A 19638-nucleotide genomic window follows, 5' to 3' on the forward strand; every position below is an offset into this window, starting at 1 on the left:
ATCTATAGTAGTTGCTGAAACTACTTCCTGAGGGAGCCGATTCCACATTTTCAAAGACCTTACAGTGAAGAATCCTTTCCTTATCCAGAGATTAAACTTCTTTTCCTCCAGACGCAAAGAGCGCCCTCTTGTCCTTTGTAATGATCTAAAGTGAATAATTGGGAAGAGAGTTCTCTATATGGACCGTTTATATATTTATACAGGGTGATCATATCCCCCCTTATACGTCTCTTCTCAAGGGAGAATAGATTCAGTTCAGCTAATTTCTCCTCATAGCTGAGCTCCTCCATTTAATATTATTATTAAACAGGATTTATATAGCGCCAACATATTACGCAGCGCTGTACATTAAATAGGGATTGCAAATGACAGACTAATACAGACAATGATACAGGAAGAGAGAACCCTGCCCCGAAGAGCTTACAATCTAGGAGGTGCGGGAAATTCACACACAATAGGATGGGAGATATGTAGTGGTGGGAAGTGGTGGTGGTTTCAAATGACAGAAGAAGCCGGGTAGGCAAGTTTGAAAAAATGGGTTTTGAGCGCTCTTTTAAATGAGCAGAAAGTAGGAGCAAGCCGAATAGGACGAGGAAGACCATTCCAGAGAGTTGGAGCAGCTCTAGAGAAGTCTTGTATCCGTGCGTGTGATGAGGTTATGAGTGAGGAAGTCATTAGTAGGTCATTGGAGGAGCGGAGAGAGCGGCAGAGGGAGTATTTTTTTACCAGTCAGAAAGGTAAGTGGCACAATAACTGTGTAGGGATTTGAAGGCAAAGCACAGGAGCTTAAATTTGATTATAAGGTGAAATGGAAGCCAATGGAGAGAACTACAAAGAGATGTAGCGGAAGAGGAGCGGAGGGAAGGATGGATAAGTCTGGCTGCAGCATTCATAATAGATTGTAGAGGTGAGAGTCGGGTAATGGAATACCAGAGAGGAGGAGGTTACAGTAGTCCAGACAGGAGATAATAGGAGCGTGTACAAGGAGTTTGGTGGTCTCAGGGGACAGGTAGGGGCGGATTTTGGAGATGTTGCGTAGGTGAAAGTGACCGGACCTGGAAATGTTCTGAATATGGTGACACCAAGACAATGTGCCTGAGGGGAGGGCAGAATAACAGTGTTGTTAACAGTTAGATATATGTCAGGTGGAGATTTGGAATTTGAGGAGATTCCTTTTATTAGTTTAGTTGTCCTTCTCTGCACTCTCCCCAATTCCGCAATGTTTGGTAAAGGAATCAGCGATCACCATATTTTTAGGGTCAGACTGGAAGTGGCGGGCAGGGGATTGACACCCAGCGCTGTCCCTAGCATCACCGCACCAGCTGACCCCCAGAGACTGAATGTTTCACTATGGCTGCCGCGGGATCTAGAAGTTCTTACAATGCCCCTTCTTTACCAAGGCCTAGTTGTACTTCTTGATCCTTCCATCCCCATTTTGCCTGAAGTTAATGTGTGTAATATGGTATGATGGGGTATAAATTCATAGAACAATAAACTGACACTAAAGCGATTGCTCATAGCAACTAGCTATAGCAGAAAATGGCATCAGGGGGACTGAGGTGATGTCATGGGCATTAATATGACGTCACCTGGGGGTTATTATCAATAAGAGCCCTCAGTTAAGGTTATATTTTATTTTGATATTTGATTGGGGTGTAAAATGGCGGTAATGTGATCCCAGTCACGTAAACGGGACTTTTGCTGTTTTTTTTTTTTTTCTCTTCGCTTCAGCCACGGATCACGTGACGTCACTCGGATAGAGGAAGCGGCCGCCATCTTTGACCCCTCCTCTTCCCATCGTGCACGCGCCTACCTTCCCTCCCTCTTTTTTTATCTGAACAGCCAGGTAGGCAAGACTTAGTCCCGCCCACCCTTTGCGATTGGTCGGGGTGGCGCAAGGGCTTCTTTATATGCGCTCTCCTATGGGCTCTCTTACTAAAACCAGGCCTTTTCTCATCAACTCGACGCGCGCCAAAGGTGCTCTGCTGCCATAGCGAAAGGGTCAGCGGCCACTCGCGAGCTTCTTCCTCTTAGCGGATTGGTTAACCGGCGTCCCGCCTCTTCTAAGTCGGATTCTCCCATTGGACGGCAGGAAGTCCCGTGCCTTCAGCGCCTCTGTGCCTGTCCACGCGCAGTGTGGCGGCTGTTGAGGTGAAGAGCGCCGCTCTCCGTTTTATTCTCTTTTGCGACAAGTCGGTTACACCCGATTTTTTTTTTCGTTCCTTCTACGAACATGATCAAGCAGCAGCAGCCGGCTCCAGCAAACTGTAAGCCGGGCCCAGCGGCCATGGCTGTTTCCTCCCCTGGGAGCCCCAACGGAAACCCCCTTCCCCCGGCAAGGAGCCATGAACGGGCGGGCGTCGGCAGGTATAGCATTTTGAGTGACGGTGGGAATTGTGGAGGGAATAATTCACGGTAATCGGTTTACCGGCAACGGGGGGCAAAAAAAAAATCTTCCGGCTGACTGACAGGGTTCACAGCCAATAGAACGGGCGATGCGGTGGGAGAGGGGCGTGGCATTGGTAGATCACATGGTCTGAACCCGGCTCGCGCTCCCCTCCTTCTGCATTGGCTGCACCGTTACCGGCATTGCGCTTGCGCTGTACGCCAGTTTGCGGCTGTAGCCAATCGCAGGGCGATCTGCTAAGCCACCTGCACCCCGGATAGCATTTTTAGGGCCCAGCACTGGGTAAGGTTGGATTGTGTCAAAGCCCCTTTTGTACCCTGATCAATGCACCATAATCTCTTATCAGTGCCCATCTTCATCACTTGATGGGTGCAGCTTTGTAGTGCCATAATAACATGCATTAGGGTGCAAAAAGGGCTTTGCCAATATACTGTTGTTAGCCATGCAATGGAGCCTGATCAATGCCCGAGTCCTCACTGTCCATTGCCACCCACAGATATGTTATTAATGCCCTTTTCATGCCAGATCTTCTGGTTGTACAGCGCTGCATATTATGTTGGTGCTATATACAGTCTGTATAATAATCACTGATTTATGCTCCGTATGGCACAAGGTGGGCAGTGATTACCTGGTTTTTATTTATTAGTCCTCGGTGCACCTTCCATGGTCCCGGCTGACCCGGCACTTTTTATTTTTGCCCTTTATTTTTTGCATTTCACCTAAACCTACTGATTACTCCTTGCAGCTTTGTATTACCATGCTTTTTTTCAGCCCTTTCCCAAATATCAGCTCCTCTTCTCATACCCAGTCTGGCTTTTTTTTCCCCCCCATATTGTTACATTTCCAATTGCAAATTCCAATACCTGAGCTGTTAGTAGCCCTGCAGGTGATCCCAACCTGATCTCCATTGACACCAGGAATAATTGGCATTAATTACCCTCTCTGTGTACATTGGACTATGGGGCTGCCATAGACGTGATGATGTCTTCTTACACCTGTTATCTATAGAAGGTCCCGGTGTCTTCCCTGACTTTAGTTCACCTGTGAATAAATGAAGCGCAGCACCTAAAACTAATGAATGATTAGTTAGGGGAGGTTTTGTCCAAGTTGTGCTGTTGGGGTTCACATTGATGTACTGTGCTAAGGAAACGCTAGTAGGGGTCTGTAAGTCATTCCTTTGTTTGCATAGTAAGGTGCGATATAAAGTGGAAAATTGCATTGCAAGCTATGGGACAGGTGATGTGTCTGCTGGAATAAAACAAACTTACCTCACCGTCTCACTTTCTTTGATGGTGGTGACATCTTGATCAGGTCTGCTTCCTGGTTCTGGGTCCTCAGCCTTTTTAATTGGCCAGGCTGCTGTGATGTCATAACTTGAAGCCAGGGTTGCACACAGGCAGGCACGCTTGTTATTGCAGATAAGACATCGCCTGTCCAATCCTGCAGATATTTAGATTTTACATTTAGTTCTGTTTTAAATCAAATATTTCATGCTGTGCATCACATAAATCATATTTACTGATGGAACCCAAAGGAGTTGTATGGGGACTTTGAAGTACCGGTAAATGTTTGTTCTGCACGTCCCCATTTATTGTCTATGGGTGGCGCCGTTCATGCAGCTGGGGAAACTGTCCAGCCATTCATTTTAATGGCTGCAAAAAACAAAACTGTACATGCATTTAAATTACCTGTTAATATCTATAAAGTTTTGTAACCTTATTGTAATAAATGGATTGTTTGTATATTTTCTCCTCTACCACATGGCCAGTGTTCAGATGTCTTTATTAACACAAACACATAGGGATCTAGTTATGGAAGGAGGAATCTGACATTCCTTTGTGGGAATCAGTTACTGCAATTGAAACACATGGACCTCTGTGTTCTTCCTGGCATTTTAGCTAGGTGCACCACCTGGCAGTTTTTGGGTGATTCTTGAAAAGTTTCTGGGGTGAATACTGCACCTGGTAGATTCCCACAAGGAAATGTCGGGTTCACTTTTTTTTTTTTTTTTTATAAATGGCGCCCTGCAAAAGCCCCAACACTGTCATTTTAATTGTATGTTATTTCTTTGCCACTCTACTGAGGCTTCTTAGCAAACTGGGACTCCCCAATCTTATCATTAAGCACCCAAAAAACAGTGGGGCGGTTACTGTAAGGTGCCAGGCGGTGCACCCGGCTGAAAGGGTCTGGGGGGAGATCATTGCATTGATTTAGGGAATCGGAGCCCAGTAGTAAGGGCATATTAACCAGAGATGACATCAGCCAAATTTAGTTACACAATAACTTCTAAAGTTTTATGCAAATATGATTACTGGGCTTAATTAAAATGTAAACGTTTTATCTCCATTTCATGGAGATTCTTTAAAATGCCACTGCTGACCATATTATAAACATTATAACTTGTGATGCCTTGTTACCTGCACACTTGTTCCCTGTGTGTGACTGACACTACTGAAACTAGATCAGCTTTACATCCTGTCATTAGCATTCTATAGAATGAGTTCAGCAATGGCAGCTTCCATCATCCCTGAAGAAAAGCTGCACAATGCAGTTAGGTTTTATGGTATGCAGTGCTCCCAATCACTATATTCAGTTCCTGAATTTTTTAGTTTTAAAAGAATTTCTCTCAGTAGCCAGGAAACCTATTTCCTGTCTCCAAATGCAGATGATTTCCTTGGTAATGCAGGATACAGGTAGGAAGGTTTTGTGGGGCATCATATGGGTGATCCTCCTATTCCTTTATCCCTTGGCACATGTAATAGCAGACTGGTACATACAGCTGTAAGTTGCAAATCTCATCCATCAGGGAAACTTGTACAAGTTTGTGTCTGAAATACAAATATACTACACAGCACAAATGTTTTTGCAAAATCTCTAACCAATTACTGGAAATGTGCTTGTTGTGTAGGTTTGTATGACAAACGCAATTATCCCACAGAAGGTAGAAGGGCTGGGAGGTTTTGATTAAGGCATGTTGGGGGTGTGGATAATGGGAAAGGAATGCATGAGACACCTATGCAATTGTCGGCTTCTATAAAAAAAAATGCTGGCCAAGCGTGCATTTTCTGAGGAAAGGATGACTAAAAGAAATGTGCTGTCACTGCTATCCTTGTGCCGGGGATGGCTGCGTGCGCCTTTGTCAGAGCGTTTAACATGCCGGGTACTTCCTGCAGCGCGTCTTTCCTCTTCTGATTTATTCTTCACGTTGGTAGCTGGGAGATAATCTCACCCGCTCGTTTGCAGGTTTCTTGGTAGGCGTCCTGAGCTGTTTTATGACTATTGTAATATTTATGCAGCTTCTGTAGAACGCCGGTAGTTTCAGGTCTGCTATGACTGGCTTCCGTTATGTGCATTTCCTAGATCAGCTCTGGAGAAATATTTGGTTCTCCAAATCTATAAAATAACTTCAGTTCTACAGCAGATAAATGTGAGCCCTATGGAAAATACACTTTTTTACATGAAACCTTTTTATATTTTTTTCCAGAAAGAAAAAAAAGTCCTCTATGAACACATTGAATTGGCAAGGGGTAAAGTTGAAATTGGCACCTAGTGCGTTTAAGGCAGAATTAAATTCATTGGGCTGAATAGGCTGTTGCTATGATAGGCAGATATGTGCATCGTTCTTGGTGAATATTGGCACTTTTTTTTTTTTTTCGTAGGCACCCTCTAATAAGGATAATGGAAGGGGGGTTCAGTTTTGATTTCTTAGGTTTCCAACTTATGGTTTTAGAAAGGTACCAGGTTAATGTAAAGTTCTGTAATATTTGTATTTGTTATATGCAATCTCTTGCCTTCTCACAATGCAAGTCTGGGTCAGGGGTACTCCCCCAAAATGTATTTTGCTTTAAATGCTGCAGAATGTTTGTTTAATGTTAATCACGCGTTTAACACCTTGTTTTCTCTTTCAGGGGCAGGGGCATTGTAAAAGGACCTCAACAACCACCGGTAAGTCAGACTGAATTAATTACTTTTGAATGATTTCACGGACGTTTATTAATGTTCCCTGGCATTAGTTGACTTGCTTGTAGGGACAGAACTCTATTAACATGGCGTGCAGCAGTCTGACAGCCACCCCTGCTAGTTCTCCTAGCTTTTTTTTTTTTTTGTACCTTGCACCCTTAACAGGAAGAAAATTACATAAAAATAACCGGCAGAGGGCAGCAGCAGGCGGTGCCCCAAAATTATGGAGGCATATTTCAAGCTAAATTGCCAACATTTGCTGGATTCATGTGTCCAGGGGGGAAATGTAGGGTAGTTAAGGGTTGCAGGGGGCCCCAGGATGTGGGTTTCCTCTGGTTTTATCCCATTTTCCACAAATTGGGGGGGCCCCCCCCAATTGACCTTAGACCGTGTTAATGACAAATGACTATGGTATGGACATTAGACTGTGAGCTCCTTTGAGGGACAGCAATGACAATGGACTTTGTACAGTGCAGTATAATACGTCTGTTTTTTTGTTTTGTTTTTTTTTAAACATCATTGTAGTAGCCGTAAGTGAGTTGGTGTGCTTGCCGTGCCCAATGAAATCTTAAGCCAAGGGGGCATGAGTGTCAGGAAGGACAGGGAAACCAATGTGTGCAGGGTAAGAGGCTGAAAGTATGAGCTCGGAGTACAGAATGCCCATTGAGAGCCTTTACCTGCAGACATGGAAAGGTCAGGGTGTCCGAGCAATCCAGGGCTCCCAGACAAAAATCTATCGCGTGTGTCCGCATGGATGCAGGTTAGTTTCACATTGATCATGAAGACATCTAGTATGGATTCAACCTCCCTAAATGCAATCCAGTCAGTCCTTCAGGCTTTTGCAATTGTTTGTTGGGTTCATAGGAACACAAACGTGGCCAAATTTCTTAGGGCCCAGGGGAAGAGACAGATCAGGAAGAGGTAGGGATCTGCCCGGACATAAAGTCCTGTGTAGCAGTGCACTCATTAAGTTATATACCAAGGCCCAGTAGGCTTTGCGCATGTTCCCCAATGCTTCACATTTGCGGAAGCAGAGGGCTGGCGTGTCAGGGTTCATGTGAGCCAGAATGTAGTTGGGTACCAACTGAGCAGGACCTCGTATGCAGACTGTTGGACTGTCACATAGATGTAGCAGCAGGACTCCACCATCCCAATGTCACCCCGGTCTTCGGTTGTCTTGTTCATCTGAGGCGTCTGACTCCCATATGGATTGAGAGAAGCGAGGAACGAGGTGGCAGAGAAGCGAGATAGGCCAGTGGATCCTGGAGACGCTTTATCAAAGGAGGTGATGGCCATGGGGCATCACCCTTGCTTGACTGCAAGGGAGATTCATAGATGCAGTTGTAGGTAATGTTAATATTCTCGTATGCCGAGCAATGCCTGTCTCAGATAAGCCCAGTGGATGGTAGATTAGTGTTAAGTCCAGTGCTCAACCCAGATTTTTTTTTTTTTTTTGGTGGAAGAAATTGTGACCCATCTCATTAGTAACCACCCAAAAAGCTGGGTGGTGGCTGAAAAGTGCTGGGTAGTTTGCCCAGCTGAGAGGGCCTGGGGTGAACACTGAAGTCCACCAGCATCTGGATTTATGTTTCCAGGAGGTAGGGTAGTTGATTAAAGGCTGCAGGGGGGACATAGATGAGCTGAATTCCAAAGAAGTGGGCTTGAGAGGCTTTTGGGTGACTTCACATTTTGATGCCTCCAAGGAGACCATAGGAGGACTCGGCGGAGGCATGAAGAGCGGATAATCGCCTGATCTGTGCGGAAGCATAGTATTAGCAAGGTTGGGCACACCCAAGCCCCCTGAGTGGAGTGCAGACAAGCCTTTTGCAATACAGATCTGTATTTTTCTGTTCGCTATAATGATGTTGTTGGTGTTGGACCACAAAAGAAGTGACACTCTCACCTTCTTGACATTTCAGGTATTTGAAGGCGTGTATAATAATTCCCGAATGCTGCATTTTTTAACTGCTGTGGTGGTGAGTTGTCATCTCTTTACAGCTTACCTCAGTGACATTACTGAACCTTTTAGTTGGGAATAATGATATTTGATTACCGGGCTGTTTGCTGTTGCACATCTTCTGACTTTTTGAGCTTAACCAGGTTAAAATAACATACTAATGGGAAAATCTGAAGCAAGCGGGAATCCTTTTCATAATCAATGGGTGATTGTATAATTAGTGTTTGTACTATAGTTATATAGAGAACCTTTGAGTACTTTAAATAAATCTAAATGGGAGTTGAGTAGCTAAAAAAAAGATGGGTTGGGCAATCTATAAATCTCCCTTCCTTGGGGTGTTGAAATTGTGCATGATGTGGGGTGAAGAATCTGTTGCTCAGCGTGTACACCGGTATATACTAAACATCTAAGTATTGGTCAAGGGCTTTCATTCTTCAATTACTAGAAATCTGATATTTAAATATTGTGTTCCTGATGGGATTTGTTTATCAGTTAATATGATAAAACTTTCCATTTTAAAGGGCTCCACATGCGATGTCAAGACGAAAAATGGAACCATGTACCAAGGGATCTTTAAAACGCTGAGTTCCAAGGTAACCATCAAGTTCAGCCACTAGGGACAGAAATATATGCTAGATATAAAACCCTATAAGACATAGTTGATCCAGAGGACGGCAAAAAAATACAATTTGCTCCAACAGGGAAAAAATAATAATCTTCCTGATCTCATGAGGCAATCGAATGTTCCCTGGATCAGCAGTCTCTGTTATCTTTACTTTAAAGCTTTAGTCCCCAGTTATATTCTGTGCTTCTAGAAAACATACAGCTTTTTACTAAAGCAATTTATAGTAGTTGCTGAAACTACCGTATTTTCCCGCGTATAAGACGACTTTTTAACCCCGAAAAATCTGTGCCAAAGTCAGGGGTCGTCTTATAGGCCCAGTACTTACCTGCAGCTTGCTTCCCCTTGATTCATATGGAGGGGGGTGCCGCGGCCAAGTCCCTGCTCTGTGCGGGGAGTATGAAGCAAAGGGAAGCAAGCTGCACACATCTTCCTGCACCTCGGGGAGGAGAATGTGAGCATGGATTGGCTTTCCACCAGAACCCGTCGATTCGACTCGGAGGGCTGCGCGTCTTCGGGTTGAGTGTGGAGCACTCCTTAAAGTGGCAGTGTAGGCTGGCACTGGCTGTCTGCCAGCATTTATTAAAGCGCCTGGCTGTCTGTGCCCTGCCTTTTAATTTTTATTTGGTGTGTGTTGGTAGAGAGGTAGTCTTATACGGCGAGTATATTCCAAACTCTATATTTTAACTGGAAAAGCTGCGAGTCGTCTTATACGCCGGAAAATACGGTACTTCCTGACGGAGACGACTCCACATTTTTACAGACCTTACGTGACATCTGTGTACTTTTATTAGCTGTCCGCCTTTACAGGTTTAAGTAACTTTTGTTTTTCCCTAGTTTGAGCTGGCTGTCGATGCTGTACACAAAGCAGGAGATCAGGAAGTGGGGCCAAAGCGTGAGGACATTGTGGACACAATGGTATTCAAACACACGGACGTAACTATCGTGCATTTCCGCAATGTGGATTTCAATTTTGCTACAAAAGGTTGGTAGTCTAATGGCATTTTATTGCTGAATGTTTGTTTCTGAATAACGAGGATTCTTCCAGTGTTTCCTTGTTTATACTCCGCTGATATTCCCCTCTTGACAACCCTCTATTGCCGTTTGCAGATCGGTTCACGGATTCTGCCATTGCCACGAATTCCAAGGTGAACGGGGAACACAAGGAGAAGGTTCTAATGCGCTGGGATGGAGGAGAGAGTAATAGTGATGATTTTGATTTGGATTCGGACATGGTGAGTGTGAAATAGATGGATGGTCATGGCTAAGGCTTATCACATGCAAAAGTGGATGTATGGAGTTTTTATATAGGGAGGTTAGACCAAGCCTATTACATACTAATAAGCAGCATTATTGTTTTGTCATCCGAGCATTGGGTTTACCAAGGGTCATCCTGCCCTCTCGACTGGCTTGTCTGTTATCTAGCTTGCACACAGCTTCTTCTCCCACTCTCTTAGCACTTATGAAGCTTTATACCTCTCTGACCTGGGACATTTGCACAAAGTGCAGCATATGGCAATAAAAACGGTTCATCCACAAGCACTGGGACAGCCATAGGAAATGTTGTAAGCTTTTTATTGCTCCCTGTCACAATCCTTTAGCAGTTCATAGATGGCAGCTGTGTAAACAGCTACTCTTAGGTTCAAAAGAATGTCTGGCTACAATGACATTTTTTTTGTACATTCCTGTTTGGGTGGAATTTTTATCTTCTATTGGTTAGAGAGTTTTAGGCATTCCAAAATCTTTCATTGCCCTATGCATGTAATGGTACAGTGACAACATTAATAGCCAGAGAGTTGACTGTAGCACTGCCAATTGATCAGTTTATAGCTATTTTCTGGTTTCTTACAATCTGTTTCTTTTGCAGTCCAATGGTTGGGATGCCAATGAGATGTTTAAGTTTAACGAAGACAACTATGGAGTAAAGACAACCTATGATAGCAGCTTGTCATCATACACGTAAGTGATTTGTGCAAGTTTTTTTAAGTGGGTTTTAGAAATCAGGGTTATGGTAATGTACAATTTAAAAAAAAATAATTTTTTTTTTGTTTAGGGTGCCTCTAGAAAAAGGTAATTCTGAGGAGTTCAGGCAGCGGGAGGCCAGAGCTGCCCAGCTAGCCCGCGAAATTGAATCCAGCCCTCAGTACAGAGCTCGGATCGCCATAGAAAATGATGACGGTAGGACTGAAGAGGAGAAGCACAGTGGTGTTCTGCGTCCTACCTCTGACCGGGATAGCCCAAGCTTTGGATCTCGGTGAGTGTCTAGTTTTAGAAGAGAATAAGATAGGAAGTGATGAATGTGCTGGGAATAGTAAATGTTTAAACCATGTATATAAAGATGTTATAGGTGTCAGAGCAGAACACAAAATAGAAAAGTGTGTGTATGTTTACGCTTTCCTTTTGTTTGCTTAGGGATGGAAAGTATGTACCCCTGCCTCAGCGTGTGAGGGATGGATCACGTGGAGGACTTCGATCAAATACTTCTCGTGGGGGGAGATCAGGAATGGGTCCCATGTCTCGTGGTACCTCACAGCATTATCCTGAATCCAGTCCAGTATCTGAGCAACGAGGAATTAATGGAGGTAAATTGTTCCTTGCATAGTGCATATACAGTTCACTGGTTTAAAGTAACTCTGTCCTGATGAATACATGGGTTGCTGTCTCTGAACTTTTAAAATGCTGGTTAGTCTGATTTATAAACTAAATGTTTCCTTTGCTAATATTTGTGGGTTTTTTTAAGTCTGTGGACCTATTTCCATATTTGGCTTCAAAGTTCTTTTTGTTCAGGTCCCTCAAGGATGTCTCCCAAAGCGCAGCGCCCGATGAGAGGTAGTAAGACCATGCCATCCTTATCCAGCCGTCCTGTAGAAGTGTCAACTTCATCCTCAGGTTGGTTTGCTGAACAGATGATCAGTGGAGTTTTAAATACCATTCATCTTCCATTGGTGACTGACGAATTCTCTCCTCTTTAGCCGCCACCCGTGTGTACACCCCTCTGTCCCCTAAATCGATCTCCTCAACTAGTTCCTTGGATTCCTCTTCTCCAGCTTCCACACCTGATTCACGCCCAGTGGTAGATACCAATGTACCCAAACCCAGCTCTCCAAAGACTGTTGCGCCCGCTGTGATTGGCGAAGGTGAGAAGAAATCTGGGGCTTTCTGACCTGTCAGAGCCAGGCAAATACTGCGCATAACTTTGTAAATTATTTTTTGGTATAGGAGGTATTTGTATCTCAATGCACTTTGCAAGGACCTTTTTATTCTAGGAAAACAGGTCTTTTTAACTTTTTTTTTTTCTTTTTTTAAATTGCTGTGTGTGTATTATGACAAATGTTCAAATATCTGTATTGTTTGACCACTGCATCGGTAACATGGATATAGGGAGATGAATTAGATGGTGGACTTGGTTAATATTTTAATACTGAGCATAAAATTAGGATTTATAATGGTGGGGAAGTAAAATTTAAGTGTGGTTTTTAACTTGGGGTAATCATTTGTTAGGGATACAACCACTGTGCTGATAATAGGACCAGTCATAATTAAGCTCTCTTTAATATTATTATTTTTTTTTTTTTTTTTTTTTTTTTTTTTTTTTTTTTGTAATTTTGACTTTTTTCAGCAGAAATGGTTTGTATTTGCTTTCATATTTGGCTGTACATATCAGGTGTAAGGCTCCTGAAACCTGACAGATGCTACTTAGAATTACTGTGTGCCCTCTGCCTCCTTGAACTGTCCCTAGGTTTGCAACATAATACTGAAAGTGTATTCTGCACTGTACTCCTTAACGTAACACTCAACAAGTCTTAGGAAATGTCTCACGTGTTGAATAAAATGACTTCTACATAATGCAAATGCATATCACAAACACAACCTTAATGCTACGCTGAACCCACACAGCTATGCTGACCACCTTGCATCACAGATGTCATGCTTTTTCTGTTGAACCAATATTCTATCCAAATATGTACTGCAAAAGTAATTGAAGAGCACGTTCTATCCATTCACATTCCTTGGGAGCGTTTGTCTATAATGTGGGTTGGCACCTTTAGGGTTTAGAAGACACATAGGTAAATAACATGAGGTCAGGAACGACATTTTCTAGTCTCCCACTGCTTGGCAATCCAGCATGGCTGAAGCTCTCCATTAGGAATGGAGCGACAATTTCTTCAAGCTGTGCCTGGGTGTCTTCAAAGTGGCATTAGATTGCTTTTTGTGGTGTTTTCACTGTAACATTTTTTTTTTTTCTTGTCTTAATGAGCAGTTAATGAATAAACATTTTTATATGCATGCTATATTGTGGCTGGGTGAGCTCTAGCTGCAGAAATTACCATTACCATGTTACCAATGACCTTCAACCATTTAAATCAGTCTTGACTCCAAAAGCCTTCTGCGGTCCTCCCTGCTCCTATGTTACACAGACATATCTCGAGACAATAAAAGAAATGGCTACTCATACTGTCATGATAGAAGTTCAAAAAATGCTGGTTGTCAAAAAACCTCCAACAGGAAGTTAATAGCGACCACTAGCCTACAACAAAAATCTCATCTTGTAAAAGATTTACAAACTGATTTTTTTTTTTTTTTCTTTCAAAACATTTGTCATCACTTGTAGAGATTGATGTTGATATGGACAATGGTGATGCCATCAGAAAACCATATTCCAAAAGACAGCAAAAACTCATCGATCAAGTCAAGCTGATCTTTTTTTAGTTCAGGCCACACAAAGGCACATAGGTGTTCAGCTAATTGCCATACAACCAAGCTGCATAATTATCCTGGGGCGGGGATTCAGAAGATTCTAAAGGCAGATACTTAGAATACCAACCAGGCAAGCTGTAGATTTAGAATTGGGTTGGCAATTGCAGTTTGCATACATTTTGGTGTTTGCTTTAATTGACCAGAAGGTTTTGATTTGAGGATCCATGTGCTGACCAGGCAGTGCTCATGTTGCATTTAAGGGATGTGCGTGACATGTTGAGGCCCTGGGTTGCCACACATTTTTAATCGTGCCTTGTAAGCCGGAAACATACGCGCGTGGCTGTGGTGGGATCTGGCCCATTTAGGATGGTCAGCAATGACCTCTTAAATACACTGCTCACTACTGGCTCCTATGTGGAGCTTTTGGTTTAAACTGAAGAATAATGGAGTATATTCGTTTATTGAATCATGTGTTAGAAATTCCCACGTGTTAGTGTTTTTTTTTTTTTTTTGCTGTAGTGTGATGTTAATGATAGAATTTTTTTGAGGGTTTTCTCTCCCCACCCCTTCCCAATATCAATCAATTCAATAGTTGTTAAATTCTTTCTTAGGTAAAGATGTCCAGAGTGCAGTTGTAAAGGAGTCAAACCGAACGTTGGAGCAGAACACACCTACTGAGGTTGTCAAGTCACCCCCTAAAGGTTTGTGTCTCTAGTTTTTCCTGTTTTCCCCAGTGGTAAAGAAATGGTTAGAGGAGTTTTCTGTCATCTTCATGTTTTTGTTAAAACATTTTGTTTTTTTTCTTTCCAGTGCTACAAACTGAGCAGAAGAGAAATCAGATTGATGAGCTCCGTAAATTTGGAGCTGATTTCCGGGTGAGTGATTTTTATCCTACAATGACTAAATTCAGCCGCCTCCTTTACCTAAATTGCTTGCTATGATTTTACTATGAGAGGGAGGAAACGGGGAAGGCAAAATTCTAAGCACATTAAACGTAAACTTTATAATAACCTAATTCCTTCATTCTTCCTTAGCTCACAACTAGCAACTGCCCAGAATCCAATCTAGAATCTTTAGCACCAAGGCAAAAAGAGACCGTGGAAACAAAGATCACAAAACAAGAGACACCTTCAAGTGATAGTACAGAGCCCCAAGATTTGAGTCAGAAGGCTGCAGAAACAATGGAAGAGATCAAGGAGCATAAAGATTCTGAGATTATTGAACCCCAGGAAGAGGCAGCCAGCCCAGCAGACAAAACAGAAGTACAGGAGAAAGAAGAGCCAATTGTGTACGAGTAAGTGGCGGTTGATATTTGTTGTTGCGTTCATTGACCATTACATTTTTGCATAAGTGTTAACTTTCATGTCTCCTTTCCTTTTTATAGCCAAGTAAAGAAATCTACCTTGAATCCTAATGCGAAGGAGTTTAATCCCAAGTCACTTCTAGCTGTGGTGAGTACTTCTGACAGCAGTTCTACTTTTTTGTCTTTTAATAATGCCATCAGAACAGTTTCCTATTGGGGTGCAGTTTTCATGTGTAACCCCTTCCTGACCTTAACCAGCTCTCCCCTCTGCAGATCCAATGTCCAACGGTTTGTTTTTGTTTACATTCAGCATAACCGTAGATGTGCCTATGCAATACAGCCCCATAGACTTGAACAGAACATGGGTCCATCTTTCAAATCAAGTAGAGAGAGTATTATATTAAGTGTTTGGGGCTTTATTGTGAAGGCACATCTGTTGCGGCACTGAATGTAATCAAACCGGAACCTTTTGATCTTGAGTATACATCTGTGGTGGAGGCTGGATTACATCAAGTCGGGGAAAGGGCAAACATAAATGGGCTGTATTTGGAAGGCCAGTTTCCCTTTTACACATGATTCTCAATACATATTTAAAGGGGCACGCGGCCAGAAGTGATGTGTCAGTCACATGTCATAGTTGCAATTTTTTTGTCCTTCCTACTGCATTCTCCAAGCAGGGTCCTCTCCTTCTGTGTCACTGCCTGTATTAGTCTGTAATTTGCAACTCTATTTAATGTACAGCGCTGCGTAATATGTTGGCGCTATATAAGTCCTGTTTATTAATATTAATAACTAAAATGAAATTCAAGCAATGGCTGCTATTTATTAGTGTCTGGATTTTACTAATAAACTTCATTTATTTTTTTAATAGAACAAAGCCACAAGTACTCCTACTTCCCCCGGGCCAAGGAATCATTCCTCCGCCGCTACTATTCCGATGCAAAGTGGGGTGTACAGCCCGTATCTCCCATACATCCATCAGATTCATATGAGCCCTGCCGTTCAGGTATGTATTACTTTTCTCTAGCTACTGATTTTGTTAACTGCAGTTGAGGAGGAGCTAAACAAGTTGAGTGTTTTTGGTGCTGCTTTTTCATAACTCCTGGAATATTAGTTCATGCAGATTTTTAACTTCTCGTATAACTGATCTGTCCCCCAGGCACCTCAGATGTACCAGTATCCAGTGTCCAACTCTGTACCAGGACAGCAGGGCAAATACAGAACAAAAGGTAAGATTTTAAGTGCTTCAAATGACTGCTTTATGTTTATTCCTGTAAATAGATATGAAAGCACTAGAGTGGTAAACTGTATTGCACCATCTAAATGAATCTTACTCTGCCTCACAGGCCCTAATCCTAGGAATGAACAGCAAAGCTCTGCACCTCCCATCATGCCGGCCGCAGCGGCTGCTGGACCCCCCTTGGTAGCAGCGACACCATATTCTTCCTACATTTCCTACAGCCCTCAACAATTCCCAGGACAACCGGCAATGATGCAGCCGATGGCTCATTATGCATCCCAGGTTAGTATAGGAATGGATTAATTACAGTAAGAGTGGCATAGTTATTACCTGCACACACAAGGGGTAAGGTGTGGCTATTCCACAATCATAGCCTCTGTGGATGCAGCTAAAAATCTGCCTAATATTAATATTGAATGTTCTATTGTCTTGTAACCTTGTGGCTTAATTTTCTTTATTTCAGCCTATGTTTGCACAGATGCTTCAGGGCAACCCACGTATGCTCGCGTCAGGAAACCACCCCCCAACCTTAGTCTCTTCAGCTAATCCCCAGTACTCACCTGCAGATCAGCCCACCCCACAGACCCTATATGGTAAGTCTGATCTACCTGTGTAAGGTAGAGTAATAACCAATTCACACAAGAGAGAGTCAGATTCTAGGGTTCCTGCATTTAATCCCTTACACTGGAACCCCCTCTGCCTTATATTTACCTGCTGCTAATGTTTTGCCCATTCTTTTACAGCGACTGTTCAGTCCTACTCCCATCATGCAGCTCAGCTACACCCTCAGCCAGCCAGCACCCCGACCCAGAGCCAACAGCAGTCTCAGCACCCAAATCCTAGCCCTGTGCAGGTAAGTCTCCACATACGACAATCCTGAATGTGTGTTACTTTTTTTCCTTGAAACCTGGTTAACGTGCATATTCCTTCCTACATAGCCTAATTTAATATGAGGCTGATGGTGTAAAGTCAAAAATGACGTTGGTGATGGTGTAGGAAACGGTGACCACTGTCAACATCCTTTTAATTTCTGTAGTTTTCTATGGATCAATAGCTGTCCTGTGTGGGTGGCTTTGCCTGAAACAAGTACATAGTTTCCTAGCACTCCCCTTCCCTAGCTAATAAAAACCTTTAATATTTTCTTTATTAATACTTTTAAAACCTTTAATAAAACTGTACACAGTTCTGTTTTACATACCCAAAGGAGCTTTTGGTTGTGTGAGCAGTAAAATAGTTGTATATCATGAATAAGTTGGCCCTAATGCTAATGTGTGAATTCTGCCTTGTAGAGCCCGTATAGTAGAATGTATATGCACCAATTCAGCAACTATAGCACCGAAGATAGAGAAGAAAGTCTTTACTTGGAGAGTGAGGAGGATTTTGTGCATGTAAATATGAACAGCAAAATGAGATGATTTTACAGATTGATCACTGTATGAGTTGAATGTGACCAGTGTGTTTTTTTTTTTTTTTTTTCCTCTGCAGCACCAGGCCGGCCAGCCACCTCATCTAGGTAACGCTCAGCCCCAGCAGAGTATTTATCATACAGCAGCCCTGACAGCGACGCCACCATCTCTGACCCCTGGACCCACTGCCCAGTCACCACAGAACAGCTACACCCAGCAGGCAGTGTATGCAATCCATGCCCATCAACAACTTCAGCATGGCTACACAAACATGTCTCATGTGGCCCAAGTAAGATCCTGATCCTACTTTCCATAAGACCTTTTTCCTTTTTTTGTTGACCTCTTAATGAAGCCTTGATTTGTTCTCTTTAAGGCTCATGTACAGACTGGATTAACTGGAGCTCCTCCTCACCCCGGTGCCCCTCATCCACCACACCCTGGATCGCCTCATCCTGCACATGTGATGCTGCTTCATCCATCACAGGCGCACGCTGCACCTCCACCGACTGGCGTCCCGCAGTCAGGGGTTTCAGGCCCTTCTCCTTACACCTATATGTCTCATCATCAAGGTAAGCACCAAATATTTCTTGCTGTGGCTCGTATTCTGCAGTAATGTTTTTTTACCTATTAATGTGCTCTGCACCTGAACATGGATGAGAACTTACAATTGTGCTTCTTGAATTGTGTTTCTATGTAGACGTAAATCCTTAAAGTCTGTTCAGCATTTCACATTGGGTTTGAACTAGATTGCAATTTTTTTCCTGGTCCTCCCCTTTGTGTCTTGTGGCCCATAGACATTGAATTCTGGGATCTGCTCTATTGAACATGTCTGTTAAATCTTTTTTTATGTATTTCTAATGTTTCCCTTTTTATTTTTCAGTTCAATCCCATCCGTCCCAGCAGCTCCCGTTCCACCCACCTGGCAATTGAACGTATTCCAGAACTGTGGTTCCAGCCTTATTCCACTCCAGAGTTAAAACCCACAGCCTGTCCTGCCTCTGGCCTTCCCTCTGACCGCGCCGTCCAGGAAAAACGGCCATGGCAGAATTCAAGGGCCCCTGCCCAGCTCCATGCAGACCTCTAAGCCAGTGGATCTGAGGGCTTCCACAGGCTCATTGTCATGGGGCCCATCACTCTTGCCCTGCCAGTGCTATCCGAAACACAAGGGAGCCGTGCAGCCATGTGGAGGACTCACTCGCCAGTGAAGCCCACAGCTGGTGGCAGAGTGTCCCCCTACCAGCACCACAAAGGAGAATGTGTGTTTTTGGATCTGCTCCTCCGGGGAGGAGCCAGCCCCCTCCTCTTTGAGACTGGAACAGAAGCCGAGATTTTATTTTTTATTTATAAAACTAGATTTGGGCAGTTTTCAAGGCAGTCATCTCCCACCCTTTGTCCCTTCCATTTCCCTTTCCTTTAACTTGATCGGAGTGATGAACTACTTTTACTTTTTAAGGATTAAACTATTTAAAAAAAACTTAAAAACTTTGGAAAAAAAATATAAAAATTGCAAAATCAAAAAATAAAGTTTTTAAGTTAAATCAAGGATTGTGGATCGTTTTATTCGGAGAGTAATGTGATCAGAACTACCCTCCATCCAGAGTATGAGCAAAGCTGCAGTATCTTGTCCTGGTGAAAAAATGAAACTTGGCATGGTTTACTTTGTTAATGTGTTTAGCTCAGCATTCCTGGTAAATAGGAGGAAGACTACTGGGGTCTTGTTATATTTCTACCAATGTATCTAATGTAATGGGAAATTCAACTGTGTGACTTCAAATTGCATTTGCTTAGCAGCAAGCAGCCTGTATATATTTAAAGGGTGATGTTTACTTGCCAAAGAATTTGTATCGGTCTTGCTCTGTCCTAAGGGTGTACAGCTCTTAGTCACACAGCACATCCCTGTGGAGCTGGACTTTTCTTTGGGGCAGTTCCAGAACACAGAACTAGCACTTGCACTTAGAACAGTCACTGGGTTGTGAGTGAATAGTTTGCTGGGTGGGGTATGAGGTGCAATTCCTCCTGTGTTAGAATGAATAAGGGTGTGCGCG

At 43.1% G+C, this 19638-nt stretch overlaps 1 protein-coding gene across 2 annotated transcripts; it reads left to right on the top strand.

Annotated features, from left to right (window-relative positions):
• The first annotated feature begins 1869 nt into the window (after nucleotides 1-1869).
• Nucleotides 1870-19131, top strand: ATXN2L (ataxin 2 like). Of its 2 annotated transcripts, XM_072417339.1 has the most exons (24): nucleotides 1870-2367; nucleotides 6316-6352; nucleotides 8287-8343; nucleotides 8846-8917; nucleotides 9784-9931; nucleotides 10057-10181; nucleotides 10814-10905; nucleotides 11000-11200; nucleotides 11359-11528; nucleotides 11734-11835; nucleotides 11919-12083; nucleotides 14256-14345; nucleotides 14455-14519; nucleotides 14679-14938; nucleotides 15029-15095; nucleotides 15819-15953; nucleotides 16107-16176; nucleotides 16294-16469; nucleotides 16651-16780; nucleotides 16931-17040; nucleotides 17477-17575; nucleotides 17673-17882; nucleotides 17967-18162; nucleotides 18474-19131. In XM_072417339.1, exons 1-24 carry the CDS (start codon nucleotides 2234-2236, stop codon nucleotides 18521-18523), a joined length of 2961 nt encoding a protein of 986 aa, XP_072273440.1. In that variant the 5' UTR covers nucleotides 1870-2233; the 3' UTR covers nucleotides 18524-19131. The 2 variants fall into 2 exon arrangements, with proteins under 2 accessions (XP_072273440.1, XP_072273441.1); XM_072417340.1 differs by lacking the exon at nucleotides 17477-17575 and having other exon boundaries at nucleotides 1873-2367.
• Nucleotides 19132-19638: the final 507 nt, after the last annotated feature.

Source organism: Pyxicephalus adspersus, chromosome 7, assembly GCF_032062135.1.
Source record: "Pyxicephalus adspersus chromosome 7, UCB_Pads_2.0, whole genome shotgun sequence".
Taxonomy (NCBI): Eukaryota; Metazoa; Chordata; class Amphibia; order Anura; family Pyxicephalidae; genus Pyxicephalus; species Pyxicephalus adspersus.